The sequence below is a fragment of the Myxine glutinosa genome, chromosome 11 (genome assembly GCF_964187855.1).
Source record: "Myxine glutinosa chromosome 11, kmMyxGlut1.1, whole genome shotgun sequence".
NCBI lineage: Eukaryota > Metazoa > Chordata > Myxini > Myxiniformes > Myxinidae > Myxine > Myxine glutinosa.
The window spans coordinates 34,760,300-34,783,060 of record NC_136271.1 but is presented as its reverse complement, the minus strand read 5'-3'; the positions used below and the strand labels follow the sequence as shown (position 1 = coordinate 34,783,060).

The 22,761-nt window shown below is 42.7% G+C and overlaps 1 protein-coding gene across 3 annotated transcripts in view; it reads left to right on the top strand.

Annotated features, from left to right (window-relative positions):
- RPAP3 (RNA polymerase II associated protein 3) overlaps window positions 1-22,230 on the top strand; it is a 32,301-nt gene extending 10,071 nt beyond the window's left edge. The window contains exons 4-11 of one of the 3 annotated variants that reach the window (XM_068104073.2): window positions 5,987-6,114; window positions 8,942-9,063; window positions 11,063-11,133; window positions 12,878-13,012; window positions 14,296-14,505; window positions 14,963-15,060; window positions 17,090-17,190; window positions 21,595-22,230. In XM_068104073.2, coding sequence (XP_067960174.1) covers window positions 5,987-6,114; window positions 8,942-9,063; window positions 11,063-11,133; window positions 12,878-13,012; window positions 14,296-14,505; window positions 14,963-15,060; window positions 17,090-17,190; window positions 21,595-21,683 — 954 coding nt within the window. In that variant the 3' untranslated portion in view covers window positions 21,684-22,230. Of the gene's footprint in view, window positions 1-5,986; window positions 6,115-8,941; window positions 9,064-11,062; window positions 11,134-12,877; window positions 13,013-14,163; window positions 14,506-14,962; window positions 15,061-17,089; window positions 17,191-21,594 lie in introns of all 3 variants that reach the window. The other 2 variants (XM_068104071.2, XM_068104072.2) reach the window with 2 other exon arrangements.
- The last annotated feature ends 531 nt before the right edge of the window (window positions 22,231-22,761 follow it).

Genomic DNA, 22,761 nt, shown 5'->3' with positions numbered 1-22,761 from the left:
ATAACTTTTGTAGACGTGCAGCAGTTGTTTTCCACGAATACAGAACGCAACAAACCTTATATACCCGATTGTGAAGCCAATCATCAAATGTACCTGTCCGTACATTTTGTCACGCCACCTGTGATATAATCCTGTTATTGACTTCTTGCTGCGACAGACAATCGGTGACATGGTTCTTTTAACAAAGAAATCACCGAAGCGTAAAATAAACTTACCAGATTGATGTACCGAGTTCAGAAATTAAACCCAAGTCAAGAAAAAAAAAATATTCCATATTAAATGCCAAGTCTGTATAAACAGTCGCTGACTTTAAGAAGTGACACAACTTCCTGGGACGCCATATTTGTGACTTTATTTTTCTCTTCTCAGGCAGTGGGGCAATACAACAACAACAAAAACATGCATTTTAAGGCCATTTTCCCTGCTAGAGCGGGGGTTAGCCTTGTGGTCCCCATGACAATCTTCTCCATCTTGCCCTATTTTCTGCATCTCTCCTTGTTAACCCCCTTGCCCGCATTTCTTCTTCCACCATCTTTAGCCAAGTCTTTCTCGGTCTTCCCCATCCTCTACTTCCTTCTCCATTCATTTCCATCACTCTTCTCAACCAGTCACTTTCATCCTTCCTCAACACATGACCAAACCATCTCAACCTGTTCCTCTTCACAGCATCAATCACAGGCTCTATTCCCATCATTTTTCGCAAGGCAGTGGGGCAATGAAGGAGAAATTACCCTTCCCCGTCGGATGCCAATCCATGTGGTTTTTTTCCATGCTCTATCTAAATGCTGTGTGTCAAGCGAGGAAGTGTTGCATACCATTTTCAAAGTCTTTAGTATTACTCGGCTTTTTGACGTAGCCCATTTGTCTATATCCGAAAACGTTATTAAAGTGAAGTAACTTGTTTATCCATTGTGTCAAATTCCAGTCAGCTGAGTCAAAATGGAGTCAGCAGCAGTGAGTTTTAAGTGAAATTCACTTTATTGTGGGCCAACAAAATAGAAGTTGGTCAAAAAATGAAGCCAACATTGCTGTTATGCAATTCTGCAATCTCTATCAATATGATGACCATGTATGTCATGATGTCTGTGATTATTGCTATGCCTTCTCAAATGGCTTCATGCATCATCACCCAACATCATAAGCCTAATGAACAGTATCTGTCAATTGTGCTTCTGGCATCTAAATTTCCTACCAATGTACAACTATCGGAGACGTATCTTTGCAGTGGTTGTACCCCCCAACACAAGTCTGGGACAAAATATTCCCCATTTTTCGCTGCTGCCCAGATTCGTCAGGGCAGTGCGGTCATGATCAGAGTGCCCCCTGGACTGACCCTTTCCCTCTTGTCCCGTCTCTCTCTCTCTCTCTCTCTCACTCTCACTCTCACTCTCACTCTCACTCTCACTCTCACTCTCACTCTCACTCTCACTCTCACTCTCACTCTCACTCTCACTCTCACTCCCTCTCTCTCCAACTCTGCCGTGACCCTGACTTCATGAAGGTGGTGGGGTACAACATCCTGGATTTGGGGCATCTCTCGGTCACTCCTGTGAGATCAATTGGCTGTCTCTGTGCCGCGGCCTTGTTTGAGGATACTGTCCAGGGCTATACAACAACTACCAAAGTTTATTCCATTTGTTTCGGTCAAAAGTAGACTTTTATCAAAAGCCTTTGCTATGCCGGATAACGTTCTATCCTTCTGGGGTGCCGCACTTCAAGCCCAAATATCACCGGATTGTTGTTTTATGTCGCTTTCATCCTATTGAATGCCACACCATCCCTTCAGCCATCCTTGACTGGTCTATCCATTAGTAACATTTTGAGGCAATATTTTCTTAGTTTTTATTTTTCTACAGTGTCTAAGGCCTCCGAGAGAGAGCGGACGCTCTAATCATTACGCTATTCAGTCATTGTGAATGAGTGAATTAAAGACACAAATTCATTTCGATTAATACAACCACTGAGCTTGGGAAAGTGACTAATTCCCAGAGCTCTGCGAACCAGCAATGCCATTTTTATGACCGTGTTTCTCCATGCTGAGCAGGGCAACTAAGGAGAAATGTTCTCCTCCCCATAGACGTCAATCTTTGGGGTTTGTCCGAGCTCCATTCTTTAAAAGCTGAGCGTCAAGCAAGGAAGCAGCACGTACCATTTTAGGTCATCTCACGTCGATTCTCGAAGAGATTAATTTATAAAATGAGCCATGATGTCCGGATGTCTGTCTGTGTGTCCGGTCATTAACTTTTTGCTATTTTTGCTTCTCCCTTATCACCAGGCTGATTGTTCTGAAACTTGACACATGAATACAAGACAGTAGCCGTAGCCCGCACAATCGCTCAGGTTTAGATTTTTTTTAAATTTCCGATCATGGGAGCTCACTGCGGGGGTTACCCCCTGAAACATCGGATCCCTACTCATCCCTTATTTATCCACCAGTTCCTCTGAAACCTGATACAGCCCTTTTCAATATTAGGTTTCAATTAAACCTGATAGATCAATAATAGGTCAACATAAATTGTAGTTTTCAAAATTTCAAAATCACAGACTGGGCAAACAAGTGGAACATGTCTTTCAATCCTGACAAATCTCACACTCTTACGATGTCTCTCCGAAAAGACCGACTGGACAACCCTCCCATCTACTTTCTGAATAATCCTCTCCAAGAAGTTCTGTCACTCAAGCTTTTGGGTCTCACTATCTGCCATGATCTTTCCTGGGAAAACCACATTTCCAAGCTGGCCTCCAAAGCCAGTCGCCGACTGGGCATCCTCCGTCGTGCGAAGTCCTTCCATGGCACACCTGAGCTCCTCACCACATACAAGGCTTTCATCCGCAGCTCAATGGAGTACTGCTCTCCCCTCTGGGCTGGTGCTCCTGCCTCACACCTAGCTCGTCTTCACGCTGTTGAAACCAAAGCATTCAGAATCATTGGAATCTCCCGCGATGACGCTATCTCCGAGGGCCTTTCACTTACTCACCGCAGGCAGGTTGGTGGTCTTTCCGTCTTCTATCGACTCCTCTCCGGCCTTGCTCCCCCAGCTCTCTCTGGGCTCTGTCCCCCAAATATTCCTACAGGTTGCACAAGATCTGCCAGCAACCCTCTTATGGTTAAACTGCCAAAATCAAGACTCTCTGCTCACCTTCACTCCTTCATTCCTCTTTTCTCCCGCCTCTGGAACAAACTCCCTCACTCTCTTCAATCCCACTCCTCCCTCCAGGTCTTTAAAACGGCTGTTTACCACCATCTCTTATCTTCCCCAATCCAAAACCTTGATCTTTTCTACCCCCGCTAATTTCACCCCAAATCCACTTTTTTGAGGTGACTTTTGACATCTTTCCTGGAAGTCCTTGGTGTCCTTGCGTTTGATACCTATCCTGCCTCCCTCCAGGCCCTCTCCCTCCCACACATCTCCCGATGTCCCTGCTCTCAAATGTTGTGTTTGTGTGCTTCCTCCCCTTCTCTCACTATCTTGTCGACCGCTCCCCTTTTTATATACTTTGTTTGCTTGTTTGTTTGATTTGTTTGTTTGATAAATGTTAGCTCTTTCACGAGCCTCGACTCTGTATACAAAAAAACAAACAAAAAAACAAAACAAATATATAAAGTAGAAATAATTCAATGTCCTCTCCGTTGTTTTACAATGAAGAGTTTTAATGCTCGGAGAGGGAATCTGGCTTTAACAAAGGACATGCCAAAAAAGTACCAAAAGACATCAAAAGAACCAAGTACAGAAAGTGACGAACCTAGCCAGAATCTCTCTAAATCCCCTTCTGAACTCAGCCTTTAAATAGCTTTCTCACACAAAGAAGTGTGGTGGGGTGAACTTTAAAGTACAGAAGCAGGGGGCGGGGAGGGGTGGAAAGGTGGTCCAGGAGACCTTGAGGCGATAATCATTTGTGGGCTCCATGTTGTATGGGCCGAGGAGAAACTCAGCCTATGAGGAGACCCCAGTCTGTTACCGGGACAACAACAAAATTCCCCAAGGGGTGAGTTTCCCAGAAATTAACTGTAAACATGTAGTGGGGGCACCCAGCGAGTGAATTTTTTTTTTTTTTTTTTTTTTTTTTTTTTTTTTTTGTATCCTGAATCGAGGCTCGTGAAAGAGCTGACATTTACTTCACAGACAAACAAAATATATAAAAAGAGGGAGCGGAAGACAAGATGGGGAGAGAAGGGGAAGCACACAAACACTTGAGAGCACGCAACATTTGAGAGCAGGGAGATGTGTGGGAGGGAGAGGGCTTGGGGGGAGGAGGCGTGGGGAGGGGGGGTGTGGGAGAAGTATAAAACACAAGGACGTCCAGGACAGAAGTTGGTATTTCAAAAAAGTAGTATTGGGGTGAAATTAGCGGGGGTAGAAAAGATCAAGGTTTTAGATTGGGGAAGATAAGAGATGGTGTTGAACAGCTGTTTTAAAGACCTGGAGGGTGGAGTGGGATTGAAGAGAGTGAGGGAGTTTGTTCCAGAGGCGGGAGAAAAGAGGAATGAAGGTGAGCAGAGAGTCTTGATTTTGGCAGTTTAACCATAAGAGGGTTGCAGGGCAGATCTTGTGCGACCTGTAGGAATATTTGCGGAACAGAGCCCAGAGAGAGCTGGGGGGGCAAGGCCAGAGAGGAGACGGTAGAAGACGGAAAGACCACCACCTGCCTGCGGTGAGTGAGTGAGAGGCCCTTGGAGTTAACTTCATCGCGGGAGATTCCAATGATTCTGAACGCTTTGGTTTCAACAGCGTGAAGACGAGCTAGGTGTGAGGCAGGAGCACCAGCCCAGAGGGGAGAGCAGTATTCCATTGAGCTGCGGATGAAAGCCTTGTATGTGGTGAGGAGCTCATGTGTGCCAAGGAAGGACTTCGCACGACGGAGGATGCCCAGTCGGCGACTGGCTTTGGAGGCCAGATTTGAAATGTGGTTTTCCCAGGAAAGATCATGGCAGATAGTGAGACCCAAAAGCTTGAGTGACAGAACTTCTTGGAGAGGATTATTCAGAAAGTGGATGGGAGGGTTGTCCAGTCGGTCTTTTTGGAGAGACATCGTAAGAGTGTGAGATTTGTCAGGATTGAAAGACATGTTCCACTTGTTTGCCCAGTCTGTGATTTTGTCCAGGTCTGCAGAGAGTGAGGAGGCTGCAGACTGCCGATCTGTGGGATGAAGAATGGAGCGACAGAGAGTAGAGTCATCAGCAAAGAGATAGAGAGGATTTTCAAGAGAGGCAGAGAGATCATTGATGAAGACCAGAAAAAGCACAGGGCCCAGAACACTGCCTTGGGGAACTCCAGCCTGAACAGGAAGAGGAGATGAGAGAAACCCACTCAGGGCCACACGTTGATGCTTTGCCTTTGTTATTCTACTCTTCCACAAGCCTCAATTGCCTGTATTTAAAATTACCTGAATGACATCAAAGGCCGACCTTGAGATAACTTGGACTACTTTTCATCTGGACGTGAGAGAGAACGCTGTAGATTTAAAACCGAATTCATTATTATTAAGTTTGCCTATTACGTAGCATATACTATTATACATGATTAAGCTATTTTAATAGTTAATCTATTCAAATTACACTATGCATATTTTAATTGATCAGATCAACGGTATGGTGAGGCTCCTGTGTAGACAAAATTTTAATACTGGCTAGCTTTAATGTTTATTTATTCACCCAGGATACAGTTCACCATACTTCCAATGGGCGAAGTTTGTGAAAGTGAAAGAGCGGAAAGTGAAAGGCCTTATAGTTTAAGCAATGTCATGGAGGCTCATTGTAATTGCATAGAATTAACAGCAATCTTTGTCTTTTTTTTTTGCTGTCCATAGTCACAAAATATGGGTCATAAGGTCAGAAGGTGACTTTTTTTGTGGACCTGTTTTTCCATCGTTTTATTTGCTTCCTGCTCATTTCCTTCCTGGCTTCAAATGCTGATGAACTTGGGAAATTGATGCTGTTCAGCCAATCACAGTGCTGGTAATCACATGCTGGGTGTTGTTTCTACAGGGAAATGACTATTTCAAGCGATGTCAGTACCAGGCAGCCATCGAGTGTTACTCGAGGGGAATGCAGGCAGACCCAGAGAACCCACTGCTACCAGCTAACAGGGCTATGGCGCTGCTGAAACAACAGAAGTAAGTGTATCAGGGCATTGTATCTCAGGATAAGTGGCTTCGTTTTTTGTTTTTTTCCCCTGCCAGCAAATTTAGCCAACACAATTATAGTTTTTATGACGGTCCTTGCCTACCTTCTACACCTGGAAACTTTTTGGCTTTTTGGCGAGAGATTTGTAATGGCAAATATATCCACTGCTATGGTCTGTACGTTGTATTGCATTCTACTCTGTAATCCTTTTAGCTTTCTGGCCATCCACATTATAATAAGGCAACAGTTGTCAGGCCGGCCCAGTTACCTGTTCCGAATCTTGACAAACCACTGTCAAAGTGGTCACACCAGGCCACCAGTTTGGACACTCAAAGCTGGTTTGTGGGCCTGTTTACCATGCCACCATACTTCAGTGGAAAGTGTGAGCCGGCTAAGCGACATGCTGGTACTCCCTCACACCCGGCACCTAAATGGCGGTACGAGTGGTTTCCATTCCCGGATGCGGGGAGCTTTGTACAGATGCTAATCGTCCCCAACCCGATCTGTCCTTTAACGAACGATTATTTACTATTGCAGCACGCGATCCAGGGCAACTCAAATCACTCAGACCAAGTGATTTCGTGTGTGTATTTATTAAATAAATGGGAAGGGAAACCAAGGCACACGAGAGTTATTTACGCAGTTTATTTACACACGAAATACACGTGTGGACCTGTTTTTCAGTCGTAAAAGTTTCAGTTTCCTTTTTATCAGTCGTTTCAGTATCATTCAGTCGGTAGATTATTAACGAAGTAAACCTGAAGGCCTCAGGCACACCACAGAAGAAAGGACCAGTGAGAATTGACGAGACGAGAAATAACCCTAGTGGTTGTTCCAGCCTTTTTTCAGTTGTAGGCCGTGTGGTTGTTGCATGGCTGATAAATCAATCCCACTCCACCCTCCAGGTCTTTAAAACAGCTGTTCACCACCATCTCTTATCTTCCCTCATCCAAAACCTTGATATTTTCTACCCCCGTTAATTTCACCCCAAATCCTCTTTTTTGAAATACCAACTTCTTTCCTGGAAGTCCTTGGTGTCCTTGTGTTTATACTTCTCCCACCCCCCCCCCCCCCTTCCCACACCTCCTCCCCCCAAGCCCTCTCCCTCCCACACATCTCCCTGCTCTTAAATGTTGTGTGCTCTCAAGTGTTTGTGTGCTTCCCCTTCTCTTGTCTTCCGCTCCCTCTTTTTATATATTTTGTTTGTCTGGTTGATTTGTTTGTGAAGTAAATGTCAGCTCTTTCACGAGCCTCGATTCAGTATACAAAAAAAAAAAGGAATGGCAGCATGTCAGACTCCCCAGCTCTCCTGAATCTTGTCCGGCCGACAACGGAAACAACCCAGGCTGGACCGCAGTTAACCTTCTTTTGTGATGTTTGTGAGTCCCCCGGGTTCTCCTGGCTGGAACTGTCCACTTCAAGTGAAGGCAATTATTGGAACGTGCGCGTGACCTTCCACACCGATGTCCAAGGTGGAACTGTTCACACCCCTGGTTTCCCCCCACCTTTATCCCGTCTGGCTACGATCTGCCTCATGACATTGCTCCGCCACATCTGCCAGCATTGGTGATTCAAACCCGCCTTTGCACCAAGACCCACCTTCGTGCACATCCTTGTATTTCTACCAAAAGGGACATATAAGACAGATAACAGAAAGATGAAACTTTATAGGAGTTCTTGGGGAAAGCGGTTTTCAACATGAAAATGCAGGGAAGGGAGACCAATGCTTTCTATAAAAATAATGACACATTTCTTAATATAGTCATTTTACCTCACTCTTGTGCTAAACATGCACAATAGAAATAACGTGTTATGCTACACAATATTAACCCTTGAAAGAATTTCTGCACCAATGTGCTACTTAAGAGATTTACTTAGTGTAAATATCTCTTGACTCGCTGCTGTCTATGCTCCCTTCTGTGGTTTCAGAGTTCGTCAGGAATGGCGAGTGATTGCTCGCATGCACCTTATACTCACCTTGCACTCGTTTAGGGCGAGTAATTTGTCACTTTTTTTTTCTTTTTTAAAATATATTCAGTCAAGGCTCGTGGAAAAGCTTGTGCACTGAATGGATCACGATGCAACAGGGCAGAGGGGAACAGTAGGGAGAGGGGGGGGGGGTGGAAACACCAACAGTGGAGTTGAAAGACGAGATCGTGGCAGACTTGCACAAACAATGGGTGTGGGGGAAGAATGAGGTGGCAGGAAAGGATGCATGGGGTGGATAAGATGGATACAGAAGGAAACTTTCAGGAAGGAAAAACGGTAAATTTGGAAGGAGGAGGGCTTGGGGTGAGGTAATGAGGGTAGAAAATATCATGGTTTTGAATTGGGGATTATTTGAGATGGTTGTGAACAGATGTCTTGAATACCTGGAAGGAAGAGGAAGATTGAAGATAATGTGGAAGTTGGTTTCACAGGCGGGGAAAAAAGAGGAACGCCTCCATCCAAAAAATATTTTCTTTATTTATTTGGCCTTTAGAATATAGTCAGTCAAGCCCCAGCCTGGGCCACTCTGCATTATTCTGTAAATGTAATTTTCTTGAGAGACCACAGGGCGATCCCATTTCATTCTGTAATAATATGTGTGTGTACAAGCTTCAGCCTATGTCTCGTTAGATCAATCGAGATTTGCTTCAGTCATTCCGATAAGGTAATTTTTTGGATACAAAGTATAGAATTTATAGTACATATTCCAAAAGTTCTGTTAAGATATTTTATATTAATTGGTCATTGTGTACAAATGTAAGCAAAGATAGAGCTCGTAACCTCAACTTGCGTCGTAAGACAATTGCATGTTGTGGTTGTTTTGTGCAGGTATGTGGAAGCTGAGGTAGACTGCAGCACAGCCATTCTGTTGGACCCCTTATACCCAAAGGCATTTGCACGACGTGGCATGGCGTGCTCTGCCCAAGGACGACTGCAAGAAGCATGCAAAGGTCAACATCTCATCATGTCATTCTTAAACGACTCTTTTATTCACAAATTCGGCATTTATATGCTCTTGAACAAAAATTTTCTTTCGCTTGACCTGCATGCCAAATATAATCGTTTTTATTTTATATACCCCCCCCCCCCCCCTCCAGCCCCCCATGTCCAAAAAACATCCATGTCCAAAAAAAAAAAAATTACAGCTCCGCCGACAAAGTCGCCGGAGGCATTACTTTTTCAGTGTGTCCATCTATGCATCCATCCGTGCAGATAACTGAAGGTTCTCTATGTTGAAACTGATCAGTGGCGTTTTCAAGAAACGATTGTAGACAAAATTAGTAATGGAAACGCTTTTGGGGGAATTGTGGAGTCTTATCGTTTCCAGCCTTTTGCGAGCGATTCAGACAAACATGGTGTTGGTGAAGATGAAACGCTGGTCGCATGTTCACTTCAGATTATCGGGGATTTTGTATTAATTGATCGGTTATATTACTCCAGAAGATATATGACATGACACAGCACGGACACAATACGGATCCTCTCTCAATTGTGGCAGATAACCACAAGATCTACAGCCATCTCTGTTCTTTCGTAACAGTGCTCTGTTAAAACAAAAGCGAACATTTTGTCGGTCAGATCCACACTGAGGACAAACCTCTTCCAATTTCTGGCAAACTTAGAGGCTTTCGGCCATTGGTGTAGCATGAAATCAACTCGGTTTGTATTGCTACAACTACCAAGGACACATCGATTACACATTTTTGTAAAGAAAATCTAAAAGTATTCTCTGTTTGAGTTTCATCGTACCGCGATGTAACTCTTAGGGCTTAGACAGTACGGATATGGCGGGTGACTTCCGAGTGTGACGTCATGGCTAGATTTGAAGACGTTTTCGACTTTAATCACAAAATTACTTTGTAAATCGGAAAAGGACATATCTATTTTGTAGGGTATCAAGGGATAGATTGGCGTTAGGTGGTCTGAGCATTTGGGTTCCCCGTTAAGCAAAATCGAATCAATTCTTCCCCGTCACATACTCAACCTGTCCACAAAGTTTCATCTGAATCCTTCCATAATTTTTTGAGATATTGTGCTATATGTCATTTTTGGGCCCATCTCTTAATGGTGATGAATCATTTTTTAAATTATTGGATCCGGATACGTATCTTCATCAAAATTGAATCCAATTTGTCCTTGCCACACACCAAACCTGTCCACTCAGATTCATCCGAATCCTTCCATAACTTTTTCAGATATCCTGCTCACAGATAAAGAAACAAACTGACAGAAAAACAGGGGTGAAAAGGTAACCCCCATCCACCTACAGTAGCAGAGGTAACAATAGTCAGGTAGAGACATGCAGGAACTTCCTGTAGAACGAAGAATTCTGTTAAGCAGATAATGTCAGGTTTATTAGCAGTGGTTTGGATAGTTTACTCTAGCAGCAGTGGTCTGTCAGATTGGAGCAGGAGCCTCGGATTCTGGATGTTTGTATTGTTTGGAACAGAAAAGGAGACTAGTTTGTCAGGGTGGGTGAACGTCTGGAGGGGTAACATGGAATGGGGTGTAGAGAGACATCGAGCAAGTATGAGGGGCAGGGCAACCCCCGGAGGTCAAGAAGGTAAGGTAGGCCTAAACAACAGAAGCAGACATACAATATCAAAATAACCAAACAGGTACGTAACAAACATAGCAATGAGCACACGATACAAACAACAATGAATGGAAATGGAGAGAAATTTGGAGCGGTATACTGCACTTTGCTTTGGAAGCAGATCACACGAAGATATGAAAAGCTACCATCACCATGAACTGGACCCAGAATATTGGCCAGATGTGTTCCAGCACTTTGAGGAATGTTCATGTGGCAAAAATGAATAAAAGATTACCAGAATGCAGTTTAAACATTCCTGATTGTCAAATTATTGGGACAGGCTATCGGAAAGGTGCTTGGACATCTGACACGATGGCTAATGCATTTTGTTTTCTTCTCACACTCTTTAACAGACTTTGAAATGGTGCTAAAACTTGAGCCAGGAAACAAGCAAGCATTGGCAGAGCTTGATAAGGTCTTAAAGGTACTCGTGCACCAGAGACGATGCTCTTGTTTCTGGGTTGTGTTTTTTTTTATGCATGGTCAAGGCTTGTGGAAGAGCAAGATGTTAAATGTGTTAAATATGTTGTGCTTCTGCCATCACATCACATTGTATCCCTTATGCGTTTCTCATTACCCCATGCGCATAGCGCAAAGTGTGGGTAAGCAATTGGGTCTGTCTGTCCGGTTTAGCAATAACTTGACTGAATTTGGCAAAATATATGGAACCTCGTCCTGAGCATACATGCACACAGAGGGGGGAGGTAATTATTTTTTGTCTGGCAGTCAAACAAAATTGAAAATCATTCCAAACAGGAAACTTGTTTTTTTTTAGGGAAGTCATAAAGGACGCAAACAACGGGCATGAATAACTAATTTAATGTGTTAACTAAAGTTGTGTAAAAGGCCGTGCATCAATGGAGCTTCATTGCTGCAATGCCCCCTGGAAAAAGTTTTTTTTTTTTTTTTTTTCCCCCTACAGCCTATAAATCCTTTATTTTATTTCTATTGAATTATATAATTATATACTTAAAGGCTAAGCCCTGCTCCAGCGGGGAAAAATGGCCTTAAAACGATCATTCATTCATCATTCATATTGAATTATATACTTGAATCTTGGCAATTTCAAAAACCTTCCATTCAGCAGTACTTGGAAAAAATATTACCCCATTTTATCCTATCTCAACCAATCAAATTTGCCACTCATGCTCCCAGCGTTTGGGAATATTGAGATTCGGCCAAAATTGTTGCTCGTAGAAAATATAGATCGTGCTTGGAAGCACAAAGCAAGAGTTGAAAAGATCCTTCCTGTGTCGTTTTCTCAAGACTGTGTGGGGGGGTAAGGTGTTTTACGAACTCAAGTTCTTACTATTTCTGGTGGTTAATGCAAAAAAAATTCACATTTTAATTGTGATTCTATCTTATAATCCATATTCCAGGTAGTTATAATCGTCCTGCATTCACCTGGTAGCATATCTTTGCTCTTGCCACATCAAGAGTGTTTTGAATGTATTGAGACTGATTTTGCACCACTTCTGAGTTCAACATTGCTCACTCTACATATTATTGAGATTTGTACAATAATTGCTTTTTTGTTTGCAAATATCGACTTGTGCAGCTACTTGGAACAAAACAGGCAAACAATGACATAATTTGGCAATGTTTGGTGATTGCAATGCACGTGAGACGCATCCAGCACAACCGACAACGCAAAGAGTAAAATCGTTATCAAAGTGAAAATAATCAGGGTAAATTATATTTCAGCAAGGAAGGTAAAGAAACTTCATTGCAGTTATTCTGGAAAGGATGACTTACAAAGATGCAACTCCTCCCCCTGATGTGATAATTCCAGCATGTGGGTGGAGGAATTGAATGATCACAGCAGGGGTTAGTCTGGGAAAATGTAGGCCAAGGTGTCGCATGATATTGAGGGAATATTCCGTGTTGATATTCATCAATATTGCATACTGCAGTACTCGAGGCAATTCAGACAATGACGTGAGGAGTGGGTACACATAACAGGGAATGTGAACATCACAATGATTGATATTCATGAGCAAATGATCGTTCAGAAGTCCCCAAACTTTTTCTCCTTTTTTTTTTTCTTCAATAAAACGTTGTCAAAACAAGCCGTTGATGCATGGTTGAACTGGAGCATTTTTTATTTTATTTTAACTCGTGTTGGATAGTGCGGTTGTGCTTCAGTTAATGGTGTCATTGTGTTGAAGGAGCTTGGAACTGGAGAAAAGGGGTTAAGTGAGACCGATGTTAAGCAAGCAAAAACCCAAGCCAAGGACCTGTCACAGGAAGTCACAGGAAGAGCCATTCAGCCAATTAGCAAGCCAGTCCATCTACGCTCTCAGGCAAGTTATTTTATTTATTACTTTATTTTCATAAATATTATTTATTATTACTTTACTTTATTATTATTACTATACTTTATTATTACTTTATTACTACTACTACATTTTCATATTAACCATTTGGTAATTCATAGTTACATTGTGCATAGCTTGGAATAAATGTAAAAATGACTCTTGACTTCAGTTTGAGAACTTTGGACCCTTATTGGAAAATATATGAGAAAATAAAAGAAAAATCCAAAAGCCAGTGCTTTATTAACTCAACTGGACTATGTCCAGCTGAGTTTTTGTCGACACCCAGTGTCCGTCGTCTGTCGTCTGTAAACAATTCGACGTCTATGCTCTAAAAGTCACAAATGTTGATGAAATTTGATGAAACTTGTTATGCAGCATCTTTAAGACATAAACTAGTTTGGGATTGCATTTGGGCGTTGCACGCCCAAAAATGTGAGCGGCAGGGCGGCCATATTGAAAAATCAATTTTTGTCATATATTTTTTGCACATATAAACTATATAGTTTGTGGTTCTATTATGCATATTCTAACCATATTGATATAGACCAGTTGAGTTCAGGTTCCCTGGAATCTCTCGAGTTTTGCTTTTGACATTGGTTGTTTCGTATGCCAACAGTATAGCTCAGATGTTGCCTATTTGTCAAATTCCTTTTCTAGTGGACTGTCAATTATTTGTATTGTACAACATCCCCATGTTGTACATGTTATGGTGTTTCCGTGCTCGTTCTCTGGCGAGATTATAAATTCCCTCTGTGTGCGGTTGCCACCTTGCCCTCGATCTTTTCCAGTGTACAACCAGTAATGGTCCCACAATGCTTCATGAATGGTGTTTGTCCAACCAGATACTTGATGATAGGTGAATCCTATGACTCAGATTCCGAGTTGGTTGATGCAAATATTACGGTTTCACCTTGAGCTGAAGTTGAAGCTGTCAGAATATTCCGAGTAGCCATTTGTAGTTGATATGTACCCAATGCCCCATGCCTGGACTGCTATGTTATCCAAGAATGTGCAACTTTGATCATTGATTGTAGTCTATCATTATGAAGCATGATATTCTTAAATTGAGGGGATTTATTATAATACTTTATTAAAATTGCTAAGCCTTTTGACGAATTCCTCCTTTTTCGCTTTAGCAACCCCTTCGGATAATTGACGTACAAGAGGTGGAAGAAGATCCTCAATTTCCTGGGCAGAAAATTATGGTAAAACATGTTTCCGAGAATGAATTGAAGCCATCTGAAGAGGATGTATGTGACACCCACAAGGACATTGCCGCAATGCCTCAAAGTGGAGTTGTGAAAAACACAGGCACACAGCGAAGAGGAGGAACAGGTGTGGGTGGGGCCGCGGCAGTGGAAGAAGCAACAAGATTGTTGAACGTGACTCTGCCACCCACCCCACTCAATGCCTTCCAACTAGAAGCAGACCTCCGCAAACTACGCAGTCGGTCTGACATGTCACACCGCTATCTGAAGGTGTGTCCAAATGCAAATGTGCCCTCGATCCTATGACTCATATGTATATGAACAATCATATGTATATGAACATATGAATCATATGTATATGTACATATGTATATGTACATATGTACATCATATGTGTACATATGTACATCATATGTGTACATATGTACATCATGTGTACATATGTACATCATATATGTACATATGTGCACATATGTGTACATACACATATGTGTACATATGTGTACATATGTACAATCATATGTACATATGTATATGGATGTATAATGTATATGAATCATATGTATGAACAATCATAAAACATATGTATATGTATATAAGGAAGTATGTATATAAATTTCACAAATCGTAATCAACAGGTGGAAATACGTATTTCTGCAGTGTATGAAAAACTGAGATACTGTACTGCTTATGAAACTGACATTGTGTGTGCTTGCATATTTTGCAGCAAATAGAACCAACGACACTCACAAAGATCTTTCAGAACTCTCTTGAGCCAGATGTGCTGTACCAAATCCTGTACATCATGGAACAGTCATTCATTGTGTATGTTCTCTTCATCCTACTGTTCTTGTATGGTAATTTTACCTTTCAGGGTGGAAACATCAATTTTTTATCTTTTTTCAGCAGCTTTTATTACCAGAAGAATGCCCAAGGGTTGATTCATTTTATTGTTTTTGAACTATTATTGATAAACTGAACACCTTAATCAGATTTGATTATGAAGTACTACCTTCAAAGTTGACCTTTTCCCCCTTTTTTGTACAGTCAAGGCTTGTGGAAGAGCTAGAACACAGAATGGAACAGGATGCAACAGAACAAAAGGTACAACAGAAAGAGTGGGGATGCCAACAGCAGGACCGATGGACAAAATAGACAGACGGACAAACGATGGATGCGGGCGGATAAAACTGAGGGTGCAAAGAATGCATTGGGTGGACAAGATGGATACAGAAGAAAACTCAGGAAGAAAAGACTAGAAATTGGGGGAGGGAGGGTGTTGACTGGGGTAGAAAAAAAATCATGGTTTTGGATATGAGATGGTGAACAGTTGTCTTGAAAACCTGGAGGAAATAATGAGATTGAAGGGAATGTGGAAGTTGTTTAGTTGCGGACAGTTCTCTCTAACAAGCCCACGGCACAAAGACAGCCAATCTATCTCCCAGGAGTGACCCAGAAATCTCCCACATACAGTATGGTGTACCCCTGCCTTCACAAAGTCAGGGCCATGAGAGAGAGAAGAGACGAGGAAAAGGGCCAGTCCGTGGGTACAAATCGGCATGCTGACTGTGACCACACTGACCTGACAAATCTGGGCAGCAGAGAAGAATGGAGAAGATATGGCTCCGACTTGCAACCACCGCGAAGAGGGTCCCCGAATAGTTGCAGAATGTGGAGTTGGTTCCACAGGTGGGGAAAAAGAGGAATTAATGAGTGGAGGCGAGTAGTGGTTCTGGAATTTGGGTGTTTCACCAGAAGGAAGTTGCTGGTAGATCACATACATCCTACATAAACCTGGGGGAGAGAAGGTGAGAATATGGAGAGGACACCGTAAGACCAGAAAGGAAGCGGAAGAATACAGAGACCACCGACTTGTCTGCGATTGCAAAGTGTTGTGCCCATCCAGGTGGGAAAGTTCACAGATTGAGTCAGTCCCATGGAGTCACAGAAGTCCTTTGCTGCAGTACCATGGCTGGTGAGAGAGGTACCACTGTCGTGGCAGTGATTCTAAGGATACCAGAATAATGAGTATTTTCACCCCGCGATACCCTCCCAATCCTCTGGGGGGCAGTCTAAGACCGTAAATTACATTTCCACTACCTGCCAGACGATGTCCGCCTGGGAGGTCCGAACGAGACGGGAAGCAGACGTCCCAGCCGTGCTATGTTCTCCCTGTGGCCTTGTCCCCTCCCCGAGGCTCCTCACTGTCTGGACCACCTCTTTGATTTCTCAGAGGGGGGGGGGGTGAGGGGGGGGGGGGAACATGTATAATGACCGGCTTGACGGTGAGAACTCTAAGATTTTCGGTGGATGGCCTCGAGGCGCTTCCTTGTGCATTGTACGCATCACGATTTGCTTCTTGCTAATGTGGGTCGTGTGCCGGGAGCTGCCGTCTTGGCGCATGGACTGAGAATATCCGTGCACGTTTATTAATAATTTCTATAATAAACCTCATGTACTACAGTTCCAATGCCTCCTGGGGTCCTTCCTGGGGTTAAGGGGGAGTGGGGGGGCTGACTGCTGCCCCCACACCAACACCCAGCCAAGTTGCATGGTGACAATTGAAATCCCCACAAAAAAAAAAAAAACTTTAAAACTGGTAATTACTTCATCTATCTATGATTGCTCCTTCTTTTCTTTTACTCCCCATTTCAATCTTAAGAAAATGAAGCATTAAGCAGTAATTGCAACTTTAATGAATCCCCCAGTAATTTGGTGAGACGGCTACATTGTGTCCATTGGTTGAAAAGCATCCATGATGTTACATGTTTCACTGCTGATGATGGACCCACAGCTCAGAAGTTGAACTGAAATGCCACCTCATCCCTCCCATCCCACCCCGATCTTTTTCAAGCCATGAAGAACCTGCGCTCACTTTTGCTTTCATGCAGAACCTGTCAGAGGTGTCACGCTTCGACATGGCAACCATGTTCATGGAGACGAAAGAAATTTGTGGTGAGGAACTATTGTTGTAATAATGTACATGAATAATGTATAACATTTATGAAATGTGTAAAACTGCAGTACGCTCTTCTTAAGATGAATAGGTCCTTCCCTTTGATCATTCACTTTCATCAGTATTTGTCCTCACTAGGATTACACAAAAAGACGAGAAAGAGCAATCGGAGATTTCAGATCCTCGCCAGGACCTTTTTGTGTGTCTTGGTGTGTTTGTGCTTGCTTTGTCCGGTGATGATGCATTGACAATGTAAGGTCATGTTCATACAGCGGACAAACAGACCTTTTCGGTTTTATTGTTTCGATTCACGTTGCAATTGTATGCGTTTTAGACGTAGTCATGTACTGTACTTTCTAGAGGTGTGCACATTAGAATAGTACATCCTTTATCGACACACTCACATTGATTTACTCACATTCTAATTAAAAAATACTTTATAGACATACTCCCATTGTACATGTAGAAAAAAGGCTGTGCATACACACCTTTTTCGAAATTCCATCTAAGAGCAAACATCTAGTCAACAGTCTATCTTCTTTTATAAAACCATCCTGTTGTTCATTTTCTTCTTCATCATCTGCATGATCCGGTTTAGCAAAATGTTCAAGAATACTTTACTTGGAACAGATAACTTTATTCCACGATAATTTTTGTATTCCTGTCTTCCTTTTTTTTTTGTATACAAAGTCGAAGCTCATGGAGGAGCTGGAACATAGAACGGATCAGGAAATAACAGAACAAAAGAAACACACCAACAGCAGTGTTGAGGGACAAAATAGAGGAGAACAGAACAGAGAAAAGTCTTTAGTATGACTTGAACCGGTCCAAACTGGATGGGTGTTTTTAGGAGATACTATCTCCTTACTGGGATGAGGGGAGTGTCGTTGAAGCTGAAGGGAAAGGTGTATGCTGCATGTGTGAGAAGTGTTATGATTTATGGGAGCGAGACTTGGGTAATGAACGTAGAGCAGCAACAAAATAGAAGGCAGTTTAAAACAGCTGTTCACCACCATCTCTTATCTTCCCCCATCCAAAACCTTGATCTTTTCTACCCCTGCTAATTTCACCCCAATTCCACTTTTTTGAAATACCAACTTCTGTCCTGGAAGTCCTTGGTATCCTTGTGTTTTATACTTCTCCCTCCTCCCCCCCCCCCCCCCCCTCCCACGCCTCCTCTCCCCAAGCCCTCTCCCTTCTACACATCTCCCTGCTCTCAAATGTTGTGTTTGTGTGCTTCCCCTTCTCTCCCCATCTTGTTTTCCGCTCCCTCTTTTTATATATTTTGTTTGTCTGGTTGATTTGTTTGTGAAGTAAATGTTAGCTCTTTCACGAGCCTCGATTCAGTATACAAAAAAAAAGAAAAAAAAAGTCTTGCACAAATAAGGGATGTGGCGAAGAATGAGGATTTGGGAAGAACAAGGGTTATAGAAGGAAAGGCTGGAAATTTGGAAAAAAAAGTTAGCTTGGGAGGGTTAATAGCAGCAGAAAAGATCTTTGTTTTGGATTGGGGATGATCTCAGAGGGTGGTGAACAGTTGCCGTGAAGATCTGGAGGGAAGAATAAGAATGAAGAGAATGTGGAATTTGATTCCACGGGTGGGAAAAAGAGGAACGAATGAGTGAAAGTGAGCAGTGATTCTGGAATTTGGGAGTTTCACCAGAAGGGGGTTTCTGGTGGACCACATGTGCCCTGCAGATGCTTGGAAAGGGCAGAGGAGGATTTGGACCAGAAAGGATTTGGTAAAAGACAGAGAGACCAACAACCTGAACCTGTCTGTGATGTGAAAGAGAATGGCCCATCGACTCAGCTTCATCGCAGGAGGTTCCAATGATCTTGAAGGCTTTGGTCAACACGGCATCAAGCTGAGCAAGGTGTGATGATGTTGTAGCAGCCGAGAAGGGAGAACAGTATTCGGTCAAACTGTAGACAAAATCCTTGTAGGTGGATTAGAGTTCAAGTGTACCAAGGAAGGACATTGCATGATGGAGGATGTTCAGTCGGCGACTATCTTTGGAGGCCAACTTAGAAATGTGGTTTGCCCGCAAGATCATGACTCATAGTGAGACCCAAAAGTCTGAATGATTGAACCACTTCAAGAGGATTACTTGAAAGGAGATGGGAGGATTTACTAGATTTCAATGTTGAGATGTCAGGATTGAAAGACATAAGCAGAGTTTGGATAGTAAGGCAGGATGCCAGACTATCGAAAGCTCGATTTTAATTTTTTTTTAATACTTGGGCTAAGGTTCGTAATAGAGCTGACACAAGACAAGCATTTAACACAGCCACTGAGCATGGGGGAAGTGCCGTTATACTCTCGATGTTACACGTTATACTCTTCCCCGGATACCCTGGGTACCAGCGACGTCATAACAATGGCACCGCTTTTCTCACCGTACTCAGTGGGGCATTTCCTCAAGAGGAATTTTCTCCTTCCCATGGTTGCCAACTGATGCGGGATTGTCAGTTCTCTATCCTTTTCAAGCAAGGAAGCAGCACGTACCATTTTAAAGTCTTTAGTATGACTTGAACCGGCCCAAACTGGATGGGTGTTTTTAGGAGACACTATCTCCTTACTGGGATGAGGGGAGTGTCGTTGAAGCTGAAGGGAAAGGTGTATGCTGCATGTGTGAGAAGTGTTATGATTTATGGGAGCGAGACATGGGTAATGAACGAAGAGCAGCAACGAAGGCTGGAAAGGGTGGAAATGCGAATGGTTCGACGGATGTGCGGAGTATCGTTGAGAGAGAGGAAGACAAATTATGAATTGCGAAAGATGATGGGAATAGAGCCTGTGATTGATGCTGTGAAGAGGAACAGGTTGAGATGGTTTGGTCATGTGTTGAGGAAGGATGAAAGTGACTGGTTGAGAAGAGTGATGGAAATGAATGTAGAAGGAAGTAGAGGACGAGGAAGACCGAGAAAGACTTGGCTAAAGATGGTGGAAGAAGAAATGCGGGCAAGGGGGTTAACAAGGAGAGATGCAGAAAATAGGGCAAAATGGAGAAGATTGTCATGGAGCGAGACATGGGTAATGAACGAAGAGCAGCAACGAAGGCTGGAAAGGGTGGAAATGCGAATGGTTCGACGGATGTGCGGAGTATCGTTGAGAGAGAGGAAGACAAATGATGAATTGCGAAAGATGATGGGAATAGAGCCTGTGATTGCTGCGTTAACGCAAGGCTAACCCCCGCTCTAGCAGGGAAAATGGCCTTAAAATGCATGTTGTTGTCAGTCTGTCTGCCTGTGATAGGTTTTAGTTTCCGCATTAACTTGATTACGGCTGAAGGGATCTTAGTCGAACTTGGTACAGGTATGTATAATGATGTAAAGATAAACTGATTTGATTTTTGGGGCACTGTTGTTAAAAAAAGAAAAGAAATCCTGTTGCTGCGATAACTTGTGAACCAGTAATGGGATTTTCACCAAAGTTGCTATAACTATGTATTTTTGTGCAAAACAACAAACAACAACAGGCATTTTAAGGCCATTTTCCCTGCTAGAGCGGGGGTTAGCCTTGCGGTCCCCATGACGATCTTCTCCATTTTGTCATATTTTCTGCATCTCCCCTTGTTAACCCCCTTGCCCGCATTTCTTCTTCCACCATCTTTAGCCAAGTCTTTCCCGGTCTTACCCGTCCTCTACTTCCTTTTACATTCATTTCCATCACTCTTCTCAACCAGTCACTTTCATCCTTCCTCAACACATGACCAAACCATCTCAACCTGTTCCTCTTCACAGCATCCATCACAGGCTCTAGTCCCATCATGTTTCGCAATTCATCATTTGTCTTCCTCTCTCTCAACGATACTCCACATACTGTGGAAAGATGAACTGATTTGATTTTGGGGTCAATAGGTCAGAGGTCCCGTTAAGTAAAAACTATGTTGCTGCGTTAACTTTTGAACAAGTGATGGGATTTTGACCAAACGTGATACAAGTATACATTATGATGAAAAGATGAACTGATTAGATTTCGGTGTCAAATATCAAAGTTCAGAGGTCATGTGAGGTAAAAATGTGATACTTGAGAACAGCTGAATTGATTTAAATCAAACCTGGTACAAGCATGTATAATGATGTAATAATGTTGGCGGAGGCATATCGGTCGATGTCGAAGAGTGCCTTTCTTGTTTATTTCTCGACCTCCAACTGAACAAAATGCTGGAGTTTCTCTTCTATAATCACTGTGGTTCTCTCTGAAACATGTTAGTTTGAGTTGATTCCAAGTACACTGATTTACCACGATTTCAATCTGAGATGGATTACAGGAATGTGGTGCCTCCAGATTGCTGGGAAGGTTCAGCAGTTGAGTTTAATGTACCGCTTGAGAGTTCACATGAGAGAAAGGTACCCCACCAATTGCAAACTAACTTGCACTTTCCCCCATTGTTGTGCAGTTGCCAAGGCTTTGCTTGACCATGCTGCATCATGTCCCACTGTGAATACCACAAAACTCATGGAGCTGAGAAAAAAATACAGAGTTTGATCAGAATAACTCACAGCACCTACCTGCAATGTGTGAATGACCACGGACCTGCACTATGGCTCGATCGAATGTCACCACGGAGGATTAAGCCTCAAAGTCGTGTTCCGCCTGGATAGCTCTTGGACATTTTGCGCCCAAAATGAAGTGTTTTTGTTCTTATTATTAAAGGTTTTTGCAGAAAAATTAATTGTGTAATTATTAGGTTGTTTGTGTTCCCCCTCTGAGCTGTTGACTACATTTGAAGCAAGTGAGGATGCAATGTTGGTCTCCTTGATCTTCTCTACCGGTCAGGTGAAGTTGGGTTCGTATCAAAAAGGATTCTAACCAAATTTGCTACGTAGTCATGCAGAGGTGATATGCCTCATTTATGATGTACATTTGCTAATTTTAAACATCTTATTTGAAGAACAGCTTGTGAAGTGATAAATGCAGATGTTTCAGTGTTTACCTTAACTGTTTGCACTGTTTGTTCAAATGTGGATTATGGTGTGCATGCGTATTGCATCCACAAAGCCTTTGGAGAAATATAACTTTTACATTTTTTTTTTTCCTCTTTTTCCAGTTCTTGAAAGGTAACTTTATAGTCATCTCCCACATTTCCTCATAAATTAGATATTGTAAGTATTTATTTTGGAATGTGTTCCTATAGGCCATCCTGACAGCCCTATCCTGCAATTCCTCTGGCAAATTTGTCAGTTTTGGCAAAACACCTGATCACCGCATATTGCTTGAACTGTATAATCTGTTGAATCTAATGCAGATCACCTGGTCCGTCTGTCCGTCCAAAATGTGTTTGCGCTCATATCTCAAAGGCTATACCTTGAAACTAGCTCAAACTTGGAATATACATCGGCCAATACATCTATTTATTGGCTTTCAAAACTAAATTCAAAATCTGCGTTTATTTAGGTGGTTTAAGGTGGGGGTGGGGGAGGTAAAGAGTTTGACTCCCCTAAAGACGTATTTGCTGTCTTTTCCGAAACTACACACACAATTTTGATGGCCATAAACTTGGCCATAAGCTTCATATCTGACACCTGATGGTGCATTGACCACATCAAAATCTGCCCTCATTACG